General features: G+C 28.2%; 1 protein-coding gene across 10 annotated transcripts in view; it reads left to right on the forward strand.

Annotated features, from left to right (window-relative positions):
- Nucleotides 1–15,185, forward strand: part of LOC105365309 (carbohydrate sulfotransferase 4) — a 21,154-nt gene extending 5,969 nt beyond the window's left edge. Inside the window, exons 1-10 of one of the 10 annotated variants that reach the window (XM_011503438.1) lie at nt 151–217; nt 1,244–1,600; nt 1,689–1,743; nt 2,249–2,376; nt 7,483–7,560; nt 11,648–11,787; nt 13,324–13,559; nt 13,941–14,142; nt 14,355–14,534; nt 14,798–15,185. In XM_011503438.1, coding sequence (XP_011501740.1) covers nt 2,257–2,376; nt 7,483–7,560; nt 11,648–11,787; nt 13,324–13,559; nt 13,941–14,142; nt 14,355–14,534; nt 14,798–15,128 — 1,287 coding nt within the window. In that variant the 5' untranslated portion in view covers nt 151–217; nt 1,244–1,600; nt 1,689–1,743; nt 2,249–2,256 and the 3' untranslated portion in view covers nt 15,129–15,185. Of the gene's footprint in view, nt 1–23; nt 218–1,243; nt 1,601–1,688; nt 1,744–2,248; nt 2,388–7,482; nt 7,561–11,647; nt 11,788–13,323; nt 13,560–13,940; nt 14,143–14,354; nt 14,535–14,797 lie in introns of those variants that run through there. The other 9 variants (XM_011503439.1, XM_011503443.1, XM_011503440.1 and 6 more) reach the window with 9 other exon arrangements.
- The last annotated feature ends 1,043 nt before the right edge of the window (nt 15,186–16,228 follow it).

The raw sequence follows: 16,228 nt of genomic DNA on the forward strand, positions 1-16,228 counted from the left end.
AGAGAGAGAGAGAGAGAGAGAGAGAGAGAGAGAAGTAAGGAAGGAGCGAACGAAGCGTGACTGCGGCCACGAGAAACATTCGCACGCGTGAGCTCACAAAGCTATGCGGACTCCCAGCGATAATGGATACATGTGCCGTCGTCGCCGCTGCCGCTGCTTCTGCTTCTGCTACCGTTTGCCATCTGCGGTCGCTCAGGCTTAACCTCAAACTTGTAAGGTTCGTGCGCTCTTTTATGTGTTATACCTTACGCAGCGTTACTTTTGTTTGTTTGCGTCTCGTCGCCTCGTCGTACTGTACATCGTGCCTTTAAAGTTTTACGCAATTATCGCTCGTCGCACGCGACTAATGCACATTCTTCTCCCGTCTTATCCCACACTGACCACGTACAATCGGCGGCTCTCGCCTTGTTGATTGTTGTGTCTCCTTATTTTGGAATCGTCGGATTACTGATATCACGACGAGTACGCAATTTTACGTGAAGATAGTGCTTAATCTTTAAACAGCTTGTCACTCGATTATCTCATACGTCATTTTATCCTTTTCTTTTATTATTGTATTTAAAGTTTTATGCTTGAAACTGTATGCTTGCATTATTGTTAGTGCCATGCACTTTCTTCATTAGTGATATCGTAATGGCCTGTGTTATTAACTAATTAGGGACAATTTAGTGTATAAAATACAATTTCTAGAATATTAATTTCTATGCCACTCGCCTATTTTATATAAGAAGATTTTATTATTTAATATGTTCTCCTTATCAAGTTGTTCTTATCTGTCCTCCTCAATTTTCTAGTCATATTCTATCCATTAAAAAACTATTTATTTGGCTTTTTATTCGTTTCTAATTTTATTGAGGCTTATATTAATAACGTTGTCCTGATGTTCGTTGTTTCGTGTTACTTAAAGTCAACCGGTGCATTAAATTCTCATTAACTTTAGCTTCATCAATTTTACAGCTAATAAATTTATATGTTATCTATAATTTTAAGTATATTTTTATCTAAAGCATCGTTAGACGTATGATTTATATTTGACTTCCGTTCGTTTAATGCCATAATTTATTTAATAAATTGTACAATGTCACATATAGCTAATAAATAAAAATATTAATGCTACTCGTAGTTGACTATTTACCTTGTATCCTATGCAATTAACAGGTTATGATAAATTTAATTAAAATTTTTAAACCTCAATCATATTTATACCTTCATTGAGTGCCTATCTCCTTTTTTTATGTTGTAGAATATAATAAAAAATGTACGTTGCACACTCCAGTAGTAAATCTTATTGTTTGAAAAGAACTGTTTTATAAACAGTGATGTAAGAAATAACAATGATTAGAGAAAAGAACTCCAAATATATATATTGATGCATACATTATAGTAGGCCATTGCATAATTAATTTCAATCGAGTGGACCTAAACAAGAACATTTGTATGAGAGCTTTGAGATTATAGAATTGTCAAGAGGACCTTAATTTTTAAATGATTTATAAGCTAATATTTTGAATTGTGGCTGTGAAGTATTAGTATTCCAAGTGAAAATTGAACGCAAAGAATATATAAATGAGTACTCGTAGTGCATACAAAAATATATAAAGTAAGAAAAACTTACGTATACAGTTTTAACTAATTACCATGCTTTAGTTAATTATTTTGAATTAACGTTTTAAATTTTATGAATGTAGATGATTAATTCATTACCTCATCCAGTAAATGTGAATTTCTTAATTTGACTGGACTGTAAGTACCCTTAATTTTCATATATTAAATTAAAATATAACTTTACGTTATAAAAAAAAAAAAAAATGTTCTTATTACTAATTTAAATTTCCTTTAATTTTATTAACTATTTATATCTATTTATATGTAATTTAGCCCAACAGCATATTCATCTATTCAGTTAAAAACTTTATCAATTTCATTGAGTAATAATATTATTAATAGCTCATTACTTAAGTAGAGGATAATGTAAATAATAATTTATATCTATGTTGTTATTTTAGTAATTATGTATAAAATATATGTATCGAGCACTATTGAAATAACCTTATTCATTAGAATAATATAAACAATATAAATTTTGAATTTATATGAAATCCAATATTTTCCCTGATATATGAATAAAAATAATTGAGTCGTCATTTTATTGCATTAATTTCATTACTTAATTTCCATGGTATTTGCATATAAGAAAACAATGCAAATTTCCGATAATGTAAATGAAAAGAAAATGTTCCTTCTTCAGGTTCAAAAATGTCAAGGAAACTAAGTTTCTACTTTCTCATCTTCCTGGCCACTATCTGCATATTCTTTTTGGCGCTGAATCAGCGTTACAGCAATTACCTAGAGCATCGTCTTCAGCCAATTCTTTCGGTCAGTATACTGTAAGCACACACGCCTGGCTTACCAGAAGTGAAAAATTGCTCTTCCCCAGTGTTCGTTGCACGGGGAACGAATTGCGCTAGTCGCGATTAGATTCCTCCCTAAAAGACATCACATAACACATACTGTCACTTTTAACGATTAATTGCGTATTAAAGGCTCACGACTCGCAAATAAAATTACACCTAACCACGATCCTTTTATAAACAATTTTTCCTTTTCTTCCTTTTATAAACAAGCTTTTGTCTTTTCGTCGAGTTAATAATGCCAATTAAAATTTCGCTATTCGTCGCTGATCCTGTTTCAGTATTTGCATGGATATACGTATTTATTATAGGCAGACTTAAATGGCAAAAATTTGTAAAATTTTTACGATAACAGACATTATAATTATTATTCTAAATGTAATTTTCATTTTATCGTAGAGATAACGTATATCAATCGTAACGTTTCATAATAAAACGGTATTACGAATAAATAAATAAATAAATAAATACACGCACACAAAACTATGATATTTATTAATAGAAACGCAACTTATCTTTCCATGCTAATCTTAATATATTGTATTTTTTGGTAAAAGATAATATTTTAATAATTCCTTTTTCAGAAAAACATTTTTTTGTTGTTGTTGATATTTAATAATATTACTAATCAATATGAAACTTTTTATATTTAACATTTTGATTGCAAGATTTATAAATATACAATCGAAAAAATTTACATTATAAATTTATAGCTATAAATTTTATTCGTTAATATATGCAATAAATGATAACTGAGTTACAATTGAGATGATAAAGATTGTGGACATATTGTTTTAGATATTATCTTTATTAAAAAATTCAGTTGAATCGGTACTTTTTGTTGATATGTAATTAATTGAAAAGTAAAAAAGAATGTAGTTAAAAATATTTAAAAATACATCGACGGTATGAGTTACGAAACGTAAGAATAAAATATTTTTGTTTAAAAAAAAAAAAAGAAGAACCGTATGTAAAACAATAATTACTAAAATTCACCACGTACGCATACTTAATTTAAACGAGTTTAAAATCGTACTACTAATTATTATAATTATTATAGTTTATATATTATGATCCTTAATTTTATGGAAGAACTCGTATGAAATTTATCTAAAATAAGAACATAAATAGATATTCAAGTACAATTTCTATATACACAATTTATCTTTACATATCAGTTTAATCTCCGTAGCATTTTATCTTTTTTATGAAATTAAATTGGATTTTTTTTTTTTTTTTTTTTTTTTTTTTTTTTTTTTAATAGCTTACTAACTTATACTTTTCATAATTTATAATAACTGAACAATATTGATCTTAGCACGGAATAAATTCAATAAATAAATCTTAATCGATCGATTGAAATGTAAATTCTAAAATTGAGAGCAACTCGTAAATAGAAGTAATTTAACTTCTGTTCAAAGAAATTTTTAATTTGAAAAAATTAATATTTACGCTATTATCAAAAATTCAAATTTATTACTCAATAAATCAATTAGCATTTTTAATAATCACGCTTGAGTATTTAACTTGTTTTGCGATAACAAACATAAATAAAAAATATCTCTTAATTACGTGACTTTGACAATAAACGTATAAAAAGTCGTGTGTTATCTATTTTACTAAAAGGTGTGTATGTGAAAGAAATCTCAATATCCCTTATTTACATCAGTCATTTTATAAAGACATATTTAAGCAAGTAAAATTTAATTAGATTTATAATTTTATTAGCATTACCGAGTAATTTAATTCAGTATTATATTTGCAAGAAATTACCGACCAGTGTAATGGATCGCATAGCATAATTAACAATTTTAATAATTCACTATGTTAAATTTCATGTGCGCCTCTGTATTTATCTGAAAATTCACGACAATCTTTAACGATCCGCAGCTTCTGCCAAACGACTTCATGCTTTGATGCAATTCCCAATTAAATGGTCCATTGCTATCGCCTCTCTACATTCCCAACCTAATATGACACACAACTCGGTCAATCCTAACAATTTGGCTAAACCGTGCTGGGTACCTACGTCGACGCATTTTTATCAATCCTACGCCTATTTATATCCTATTCATGATTGCTTCGAAAATATTATTTCTTGATCAAATCACAAATAAGTAACTTATTTATCAACGCTTTCATAAAATAGTCAAATTTCTTAGCTTGCACCTTTCTGTAATTTAATACAATTTTTATTTTTACACGTTATACGATACATTAAAACGTAAACAATTTATCAATTTAGAAATGAATCTAATGGATTTTAATTTCATACTAGATTAATTTCAGATGTGGTATTTTTTTAAAAATAAGGACCGTTGGAATTTTTACATTAATTTTTACAAAACTTTCTTAATAAATGTTATTATTTTTAATAATTTGATTGAAAAAAAAATGATCGTACGTTCATTTATTGTTTTATTACAATAGCACCTTGATCTATTTAACTTTGTTGTTGTTGTTGTTGTTATTATTGTTTTTTTTTTTTTTTTTTTTTTTTTTTTTTTTTTATCAGATCATATAATCGATCGTAGTTTTCGAGTATCTAATATCTTTATTCCGGTAAGTTCAAACAATTATCTTGTATAATATAATATACAAAGCTTTAAATGTAACAAGAGTTCAGAATAAATTAAAAGAAAAAATTCATTATAATCAATTGTTTGTATTTTATCAATAATAATTCGTTTTAACAAGTCAAATTTGATTTCATATTTCCTCTCGAACGAGAACGAATAATTTAAATGTTTGATATCCGTAGACAAAAACTGCAGCTATTGTTTGCAACTTCCGATCTATTGTGTTTTTCTGAACTTGCTTTGTATATTTATTTGATATTCAAGAATTATCATAACAATCATAGAAATCGTTAGTATATACATATATATATATATATATATATATATCAATATTTCTCCGTTTTAAGTTATATAAATTTAACAAACGTTTCTTTCAATCATGTTGGAGGTGTAAATTTAAATGGATATTCTATATATTCAAACGATTTGAAAAGTCTATTATAAATATGGTATTTATTATTGATTCGTACTTTATATTCATTAAAACTTTAATGTAATAAATTCTATATAATATTTCTGACGCGAAAATATCTTTTTATTTATGCAATTCGATTGAATTTTATTATTAATATGAGCTCAGTGTATCGTGCAAGTAATGAATACAATTTATGAATAATATTCATAATTTCATGTATATTCTAATTACTATCACTTTTCACGTATTAATTCACATTACACATTTGATATTACATACTTTTTCAATATGGCGTTTGCATTTTCTTTCTCATTACATTTTTGCCATGTCGTATTACATTATGGGTAAACAATAAGGTTGCCGCCACACTTTCTATATACAAATTTTATCTTTGCGCCTAATTCTAATGTTGTTTGAATGAGGTAAGAATTATTTTCCTTTATGTGGGATTTGAGAATTTATTTCGACTTTTGATACATATTTTGAAATTTATTCTTATATTATTAGGGACTTCATTTTTTTTTTTAATACACTATCCATATTCATTCTCATGAAATATCGAGAGCATTCATAAATACCCATTTTGACATATCATTGATTACATTTCTACCATTAATTTTGCATTACGATTTTAAAATTTCATTATCAACGTCTAGTGTGTTCTAATAAAATTTTCTTATTTTTTAAGTATTATTTTTCGTTTAATAGTATTTTTTATATTTATTATATATTATATAATTTTATATAATAACATTAATATATTAAATTATATATAATATATATAATTATATTTATATATATAACATTAATAATTATTTGCAATTGCGCTTAATATAACACTTGCTGGGATTTATATAATTTTAAATATTTAACTTTTACGTTGATACATATAATTTGCAAGAAAAAATTGAGTATTGAAATTGAAAATGAATGTTTTTTTTTTTTCAATTGGTTCTTTTTCAGATTATAAAAATGAAAGGATCGTTCAATTTTCCAATTTTTTCAATCATTGATTGCTGCAGTATTTTTTTATTTATTTATTTGTTGATATGTTTTGTGCAGTCGACTATGTAAATTTCAGTATTTCAGCAAAGTTAAATTTCAATGATTTCTTAATATTGATACTCATTTTGAATAAATTATCTAAAATTATTATTTTTCGTTCTAACCATATTGTACTTCTTCAGAGTACTCTCATTTACATAATCAACTATTTTATTGCCTTTAATTTATATATGATTACTGCGATAAGAACTTTTCACCTTTGTGATAAAATTGTCTTATTTTTGAAAGTATTATCGTTAATTTTTAAGTATGATTCTTAGTTTTTATGTATTTTTCGTAATTTTGAAGTATCGTTATTAGCATTAACCTGATTTTGTTGACATTCATAATTGTGCCGTAGGATTCTTTTCTTACAACCTATTAATGTTAAAATCTTTCGTTTCTTTTTTTAACTGAATGTATAATATAAACATTACATGTTTTAATAATATTTTTAAAGTATTGGAACAGTAATAAGCTGATGGCAGCATATCTGTAATGTGCATATATTCATACATATTATATATGAATAAGAATCCATATATTGAGTTTTTTGAAATATTAGAAATATTGGAAGATATGCAGTATAATTATAAAAATCATTTTTTTTTTTTTTATATTTTATTTATTTTTCAGGATACCATGAAGTTTGTAATACTTTAATAACGTTCGATTATATCATTTTTAGGAAAAATAGTTTTCTAGTTACTGTAATTAATAAAATCTTACCATTTTTTGTAAATGAATAACATACGTCGGATAGCTAGCGAATACTTAAATTCTTAACCTATAATATTAAATATACAATTTTATATTTGCTTTATAATTGATGAGAAATAAGATATATTTTAGTCTTATTCTTGCTAATCGCATATAGTCATTTAGCTATCATAAGCTCGAGATGATTTATATCTTTAATATTTGTATTATTGAATATAAAACAGTAAATCATCCTAGATGAAGTATATTTAATAGATAAAAAGATGCGTTCTTTTAATCAACAAGAGTTTTTTTTTATTTGTTATTCAACTAGGATGCGGAATTAAGGTCACGAATGAAATATCAAGAGTTGTTTACAGTACCAACAACAAAATATGACGATCCTTTTTGGGTAAGTCATGAGCATGCAGTGTGAAGTTACGGTTTGCATAAAATTATCTTGTAGTAGTATGCTTTAATGAAATTGTATGCGATTTAATTAAAAATTTATAATCGCTAGAAAAATAATTGATAACTATATATATATATTGGTAATATTGCATGAGTTTGAAAATGAAAATAAAAGTTTTAAATGAGAACGTTTGACGATTGCAATATTATGGGTTTACAGTATAATTCCAAATATCAGTATTATCTTAAAAGTACTTGCTTGTGTGGTTTGAACGTTAGGATTAAGGGTTTTTTTTTTTTTTTTTTTTTTGTTATTTGCTTCGTTATACATTAAAAATTGCTTGCTACGATATATTACAATATTTTTGGATTGCGTATATTAATTTGAACAAAATTTTACTTAATACATAACGAAATAACTAGCTATTATTATAACTTTTATTATTATCATTGGTACTTTAATAATTCATTAAATAATTATTTAAATATCGTTTTAATAATTTTTTTTTTTTTTTTTTAAGAAAGAAAGAAAGCTGCAATTATATAACCAATACAAACTGTTTAACGCCACAAATATAAATCTTGTAGATATTACAATCTCGTGAAAGTACCACTGATAGTAAATAGTATTGTCGATAAATATTTCATTTCAAGAGTTACGTAAAAATATATATGACTTTTTATTCAAAAATATGTACGTATATTTTTTACATACATTAGAGTAGTTTTATATTAAAGTGTGCTTTTTAATTAGAAGTTTATTATTACGTTAAACATTTTTTTATTACATTGTATAGAACATAATATTTTTTATTCCGATACATTAAAGATAAAATTAATCAACAATCCTTGCTGAAAATAAATGAGTAATTCAAAGAAAAAAATTATCATTGTGAGATATAAAATTAATTATTCAATTTTTTCTCAATATCAAACTAATCTAACTGTCGTATATTTTTTATTATTTGGCATACATCAATCGGTGATTTTATAGTTCCCAATTGGCACAAGAAATTGATTGTTTAAGACATTTTGTTTAAGAGAATACTTTTGCTTTGAAATTTATTTAAAAAAAAAAAAAAAAAAAAAAAAAAAAAAAAAAAAAAAAAGAGAAGAAAATTTTGTTAAGTATTCTCTTCTAACGAGTTTATCATTAATTTACATACTTCTAAAATATCAGGATATCCTTCAATTACAATAAGGAAGCATGATGTCGGAGTTTTTAATATATAACTGGTGGAGGATGTAAGGTATTTTTAATTGGTAAAATGCGTAACAGCATGACACGCTTATTAATCTTTTGGTAATAACAAATTTCATTGAATAATATGACTCTATAAATTAAATAGATAATATCGAAGATTATTGTTGTGCACTAATTTTCATGCATTTGTAGAAGAAAATGTATATAAGAGATGAAAGGTTTGTTCTACTACAAATTATATTGTAATATTATTTTTTCTTTGTTTAAATTTTCCGATTTCCAATTAAGCGTTGCGTCAAATTTATAACTCATTTATGAAAAACTTAAACATAAAACAAAATTTTACAAAATAATATTCATGTATCATACAGAGAAGACGTATTTAAGAATGAATATGTATCATTTAATAAAATTTATTAAGTTTAATATCAATGTATTTGACTTATAGTTTTTAACACTACAAAATTTTTTTGAATAATAATTATAATATGAAAAAAAAAAAAAAAATTAACTTCTATTCGATAATCATGAAAGGTAAAGATTTGTATCTTTCAACAAAAATTTAATTAGTGACTTTTGTTGGATAAATTTTCATTTTAAAACAAAGTTTTAACAAAACAAAACGTAAGGCAAAGGTAAATCTATTGATTTACTTAAAAAATTGTTGAATATAAATTGATAATTAAATTTACTTTAAACAAAACGTATTCAATTCTATTTAATGCATGATGTCAGATTTTCAAAATGACAAATTATTATTATTCTCGTGCATGTATGAACAGCAGTTATAAAAATATGTGTGTAAAAGGTTAGCTTTTTTTGAATATTTTTAAATGACAACTTTTTCGCGGTTATATTACGTGAATTTCGTTATTTCTATGTATACAGTATACCTTGATTCATGTCAACAATCGAAAATTTTAAGTGCATTGTCAATATTTTAATAAAATTGCCAAGTTAAAAAGAAAATTTATTCTTTTTTAAAATACATATTGTATTTTGTAAACGAGTATTAAGAATATTTTAATATTGAAATGTATAAAATGAAGATAATTTTTTAAATTTTGCTACAAAAGCTTTGTGTTGAGCTTAGTAAAAGGATGAATTTAAGTTAACGTGAAAATCAAGATTTATAACTCGCTAGTACTGGCATCAAATCTTCAGAATTTTTATTATATAATAATTTTTATTATTCTTAGACAGTGTTGCGTATCTTATCTTTGTTATGTTAATTTGTTGAATTTATTTTAAATGTAATTATAAAAGTTTGTGTGAAGAATACACGATACAAATTTAGAAAATATATCAACTCGTAGTATAATTAAACGATTTAAAGTTCGACCATTGAAACTTTATAGATAGATTGAATTTGTCGGTAGATAAATTGAATTTGTCGTTACAGAGCTTACAATTTACTTACACAGTTTCACTGTTGATTAATGTAAATTTATAAAACCTAAAGTTGAAATCTCTTTTAAATGAAGTATAAATTAACTTCAACTCAAAGAACAATCCATTAGCTTTAAATGGAATATTTGAAGTAAATTAATGTTAGTAATAACTTATCTAAAAGAATTTTATATACTTTTGCAGGAAAATTCTTTCTTGCTTTATTGTTTTGAAGGAAAGAATTTTTTTTCTTTTTTTTTTTTTTTGAAATATAACTTATTTATAGTAAATTTATAGATTTTATTTATTTTCACATAAATGAATTTACGAAATAACCTTTTTTATTATTATTTCTGCGAGATCTGAAATCTGATTAAAGTGGAATATGCTGTTTTTATATAAGAATAATTTCTATCGAACAAAATAACTACTCATTGTAGTGAAATAATTCAATGTAAATGTCAGGATTAACCTTTTTAAGTAATACAATTACTCATTTGAATGATACAAGTGGACAAAGATAGTAAATACGACTTTCTTTTCGTCCGATAAAGTAAACTATAATACATTTATTCGCGATGAAAATTGCAATTTGCTTTATTGAGTTTTTGCCTTTTTATAATATACTAATAATTCATATAGAAAATTATAGCTTGACATATTAGTAATAAAAAGAAAAGCGTTGCTTTCAACAATTTGTATTTTAATAACAATGATTAATATTAAAGTTTAAATTAAATAATACTAGACATTTACTAGTGTAAGCGTGAATAATAAATAATTTACGATCCTTTCTATTCTCGATAGCTAAGATTTATGAATTATTTCTAAGAAAGCTAATACGCGTGTCAATTGTCGTCATTTATTATTCAATTTTGAAAGTTGTACTGTCAATATTAATTTATCCGAGAAAATATTTTTTAATTAATTATGCAATAATTGCAACGCATAAGAAGATATTTAAAAAAAAAAATAAAAAATAAAAGAAGGTAGAATCTTGGATTTTTCTTAAATAGTAATTAAAAAATGTCATAAAATTATTTCATGAGTATCGATAGTTTATATTTCGATAAAATGGACAACATTTCGCGCACAACAATTCAACCCTAATTGACTTGTAAAAAATTAAAATGGGAATCGCTGAGAATTAAAACAGCGAACAAGAGGGTCAGAAACAACTTGCATTGATGATTAACGTACGACGTTCCCCCCCCCCCCCCAAATTCCAAGTATATCACGTTTCTCGTTTGTTTCTCCTTTGGTCTCTTTCATTCGCATGTCCATGTAGAATATTCCGATCTTCCAGCCAAATAAATCACTGCCATTCTCTTAACGCATAAATGGCTGAATATCTGTGTTTGTGTTTGTGTGTGTATAAGATTGAGAGAGAGAGAGAGAGAGAGAGAGAGAGAGAGAAAAAGTGTGACTTTACATTCGAGGCGTATGTGCAAACTTTATCGATCCTCGCCTCCACACATAACGATGCCTTTTGTAGAGTTACATCAGGGGCACTTACGCCATGGAGAGCGTCGCGCTTGTGGAGATCGCGGACGTTGTCGAGCAACAGAGGCGCATCATCCAAAAGGAAATGGAGGACTACGTGTATCCCAATGGAAAGTACGATGTTTATGCTAAGTGAGCTACAGTCATAACTTTCTTTCTTTGTCTTTTTTTTTCTGCCCACCGAGTACTTTAAAGCGTCAAATTTCTTACCCATCATCCTCCGATGTTTAAGCTTAGGATATTTGGCTGAGCGCACGTGCTCCCGCACATTCACGAGCAATTAGACTTTTAATGACAGGGATGCTAAAAGCAGGGAAGTTAAAATTGGGCAACTTTCGTAATTTTAGCGATCCTTTGATACACGACAACTGCATTCCCTTTGTATCCAATACGACACTATTATTTGGAAGAATGGCTAATCGTTGTAATGTGACTATTTTCCTGCTATAGACGATGTCGTTTCGCGCCAAGTATTCATAAAAACGATGAAAAATGCTCAGGGACGCGGCTAATGAGAAGGCGCAGTTAAAGGACGACTATTGAAATTATTATAATAAATAATAATAACATAGCGTTTCCCCGTTAGCGACTATGCGTTATTAATGTGAAATAAGATAAAGATATTATTTTACTAAGAGCTCTCTAATGCAATCGAATGAAATTGTAAGTTTATTGTGAAAAATTACTCATTAACTCGACTGTTCATTAAAATCGGTTGGATCGTTACATATAAAAATTTTATGTTAAATACAAAATACTCGTATAGACGAATGCTTTATGATTGTTAACGGTAAACAATTGTAACATATATATATATATATATATATATCATTGTTAAATGCTAATGAAACTTTCAAGTTTTAAACATACTTTGGTTTTTGAAATACTTTAAAGTGCTAAAAAACTCTAAATTCCTATCAATTATCTTTATAATACGCTTAGGGAATTTTATGTTGCAAAATTATAATTTTTAAATGATATGCAGCTACAATGTATTACTTATACATCGACGTTCAATTATTGTTGATTAGAGATACACGAGTGTTCGCCAATATCAGTTTGGAATTAAAAAAAAAAAAAAAAAAAAAAAAAAAAAAAAAAAATAGTGACGTTGTAGAGTGGCTTTCGATCGATGAATTGGTGATTGTAACAAATTGTTGATTACGCGTGGAATCGTTTTTTTCTTTTGTTTTTAATACTGTGTCGGTACGTGAAAACGTTCAATTTTCATGAAAATGTCCAATTAATAAGCATTCGTATTTATAAATGTGATATAATTCTCTTATTTAGCGTAATGAAAATAATTTAGTATAACGTGGGTGAATTATCATTTTTCAGAGAAATAAAGCTCGAGAGCAAATGTTGATGGTATTCGCGTTTTATGAGAATCAGCCGACGTACAAGTACATTGTGTACGATTAAAAGCAAAATATGGTATTGAAATATTTTATAATACGATAAAACATTTTCTGCGCATATTATAATTGTAAATGAATAATGAAACGTGGATAAATGAGAGTCGATCGAGAAATGTCGGAAATAAATGTGGTTAGCGTAGGTTTTTCTTCTAAAGTCTTCAAAAATAATTTTCCAAAACATGCTAAATCCTTTGATTTTGAGATTGTCCTGAAAAATCATATTAACAATAGCGCACATTTCTCTGTATAGTAAACTGGACGATTTGGTGATAGAAAAACAAGGAAATCCATTACGAAGCGTAATATTGACTACTTGGCGTAGCGGTAGTACATTTCTCGGTGACATATTGAATTCTCATCCAGCTAATTTTTATCACTACGAGCCACTTTTACATTTTGGAATAATTCAAATAAGGGATCCGCCGCTATCCGACGAAGCCTTAGAAAATTTGGATTCAATGTTTAAATGTGACTACTCGAGCTTAGGTATTGTATACGATATTTATGGCATGCATTTATCATATTAAATCATCTAATGTTGAGTGTTGAGGGCAGTGGGAATAAAGTGGAAAGTAATAAAAATTTTAATCGCGAATAGTCGTCATTGGAATCCAGTCGGAAATATTTGGAAAAAACAATGAAATATAAAACTTTGCGAGAGATAGAGTTGCGCGAAGCTTAAAAAGAAAAATAATAAAAATGCCGAAAAATATGAATGCACTGTAATATTGTTATTTATAGAAAAACTATTCGTTCTTAAGGTATTGCTACTATAATTACAAAGCAAAAACATAAAATGTATTTATTACGATATGCCGTCTCATTGACATTCGTCTAATCGATGCACTAACGTCCACTTTGTTTTAGAACGATATCTGAGTTTTGGAAGAAACTCCCATCCTTGGGTATTTAATCACAACACATATCTATGGAAGCAGTGTCAACTACATAAGAGAATATGCTGGGATAATCGATTTGTTACAAAGTTTTGTAAATTATTTCCATTCCAGTCAATGAAGATTGTACGATTGAGATTGCAACCTATGGAAAAGTTTTTGGAACAAAATGAGTACGTAAAATTGACGTTATTATTTCAACTTTGATCGCTTCTCGAACATTCGTCTTAATCGTCATCGCGAGTTTCTCTGAATTTGAATATCAAATTAAGCTACCGAAGCCACTATTAATTATATATGCATAATAACAACAACAACAACAACAACAACAACAACAACAACAGTAAACAACAGTCGTCTAAAAGTTTTTCATTTTCCTTTCAAGGCTAGGTGTTAAGATTGTATTATTGATCAGGGATCCACGAGGAGTTTTGCAATCTCGAAAGCACCGCGATTGGTGTCCTAGCGAGCCAGACTGCTTTGATCCAACGGCATTGTGCTCCGACATGGTTTCAGATTATAATACCGCAGCTAGATTCTCAAAATTATATCCCAACACATTTAGGTATGCTTAAAGCCAAAAAAAAAAAAAAAAAAAAAAAAAAAAAAAAAAAAAAAAACAAAAACAAAGAAAGTCAATTGCTATTGTTAATTATTATTGTAATATTATCGAACGATTATTATAATGATCTTATACCTAACGTTCGTCCATTCTTTATCGTCTGCCCAAAATCTGGGATACGGAGTATTATATTTCGATGCGAATTATTGGCTTACGTCGTACATTAAACACGATCGTAATTAAAAATTTTAATGTCACAATTTCAGAGTTATTCGCTACGAAGACCTGTCGGTGGATCCCTACAGTCACACGGAGAAACTCTTCGAGTTCTACGGTCTTCACTTTCACGAGAACGTGCAGCGCTTCTTGGATACTCACACAAAGACTGACATCGGCGGCCTATCGAGCACCTTTCGCAATTCCAAGGCCGCTCCGTTCCACTGGCGCAACGATTTGGACTTCGAGGAGGTCGAGGAGATCCAGCAAGAGTGCAATTTGGCCATGAAGCTCTGGGGTTACGTTTTCGCGCTAAACGAGACGCACCAGAGATACTTCGACCCGGTGACGAATTACAGTCTTCGTGACAGTGAAGCATGACGATATGCTCGACAAATGTCGGACGGCAGTTACTTCGTTCGAGTTTTAATGGGGAATCGGCTCGGTTGAAGGTCACAATCACGATGAGATTTAAGTCCGTCGGACTTTATTGTTTACAAAAGGGGGGTAAAAGAAAAATGGATAAAGGAACAAACAAGCAAAAAAAGATAAAGAAAAAAAGAAGATTAAGATGAAGATGAAGATGAAGATGAAGTTGAAGTGAAAATGTCTCGCGCAACACGTTACTTTACATGTGCATAATGTCAATTTCGTTAATTTCGTCAATCGTACGTATTATGTCGAACGTGTTTTTGATTCACCCACATTAACACTTAATTTTATATGATACGTGAACTACTGAACTGCCATGTGACTCGCACGATGATTGTTTTTTGCTATTGTTTTTTTCTCTTTTTATTTCTCAAATTATTTCTCAAAAGGTGTCGGGAGGGGGATGGTGATAGGAGGATAGGGGGACGGGGGAGGGGACGGGGGCGGGGAAGGGGGAGGGGGAGGGGTGGTGGACAAGAACGGCCTCACATATCACTTTGCAAATGAATCGACTATGCGAATTGTACATAGTATTTAGATAGCACTTTAAAAGTTTATATCTTCGGAAGGATTTTCTTAGGATGCATTTTCCATATGTGGATAATCTACGTTTGTATCATATCGCTTCTGTATCAGATGCGTGTAGATGTTTTGATTATGCCAGCAGTCGTCGAATGATTTTTATTACGCATGTAAGGATTACGCGATACCAAGAGAGGTGCCTCGCGACACTTGCACCGCGAATAACAATGTTATATGCAAATTTTATATTAATTAAGTTTGCGGGAATCGTTGACTCTGGGCTACCAATAAGCAAGAGATATATTTTACACGCCTTTCAATTAAATGTAATAATAATTGTCTCGACGTCTTTAATAATGCAACGGTTAAGGACAAACTGTGTTTGTATCGTCGAATCAGCGCATTTTACATATTAATTCGTGTCTGCAAATATTAGCCGTACGTTCAAATAATGACATATACAACAGCTGCAAGATGTGTAATTTCTCTCTTTCTCTCTCTCTCTCTCTCTCTCTTTTCTCTCTCTC

This window comes from Ceratosolen solmsi, unplaced genomic scaffold (assembly GCF_000503995.2).
Source record: "Ceratosolen solmsi marchali unplaced genomic scaffold, CerSol_1.0 scaffold33, whole genome shotgun sequence".
NCBI classification, from domain to species: domain Eukaryota; kingdom Metazoa; phylum Arthropoda; class Insecta; order Hymenoptera; family Agaonidae; genus Ceratosolen; species Ceratosolen solmsi.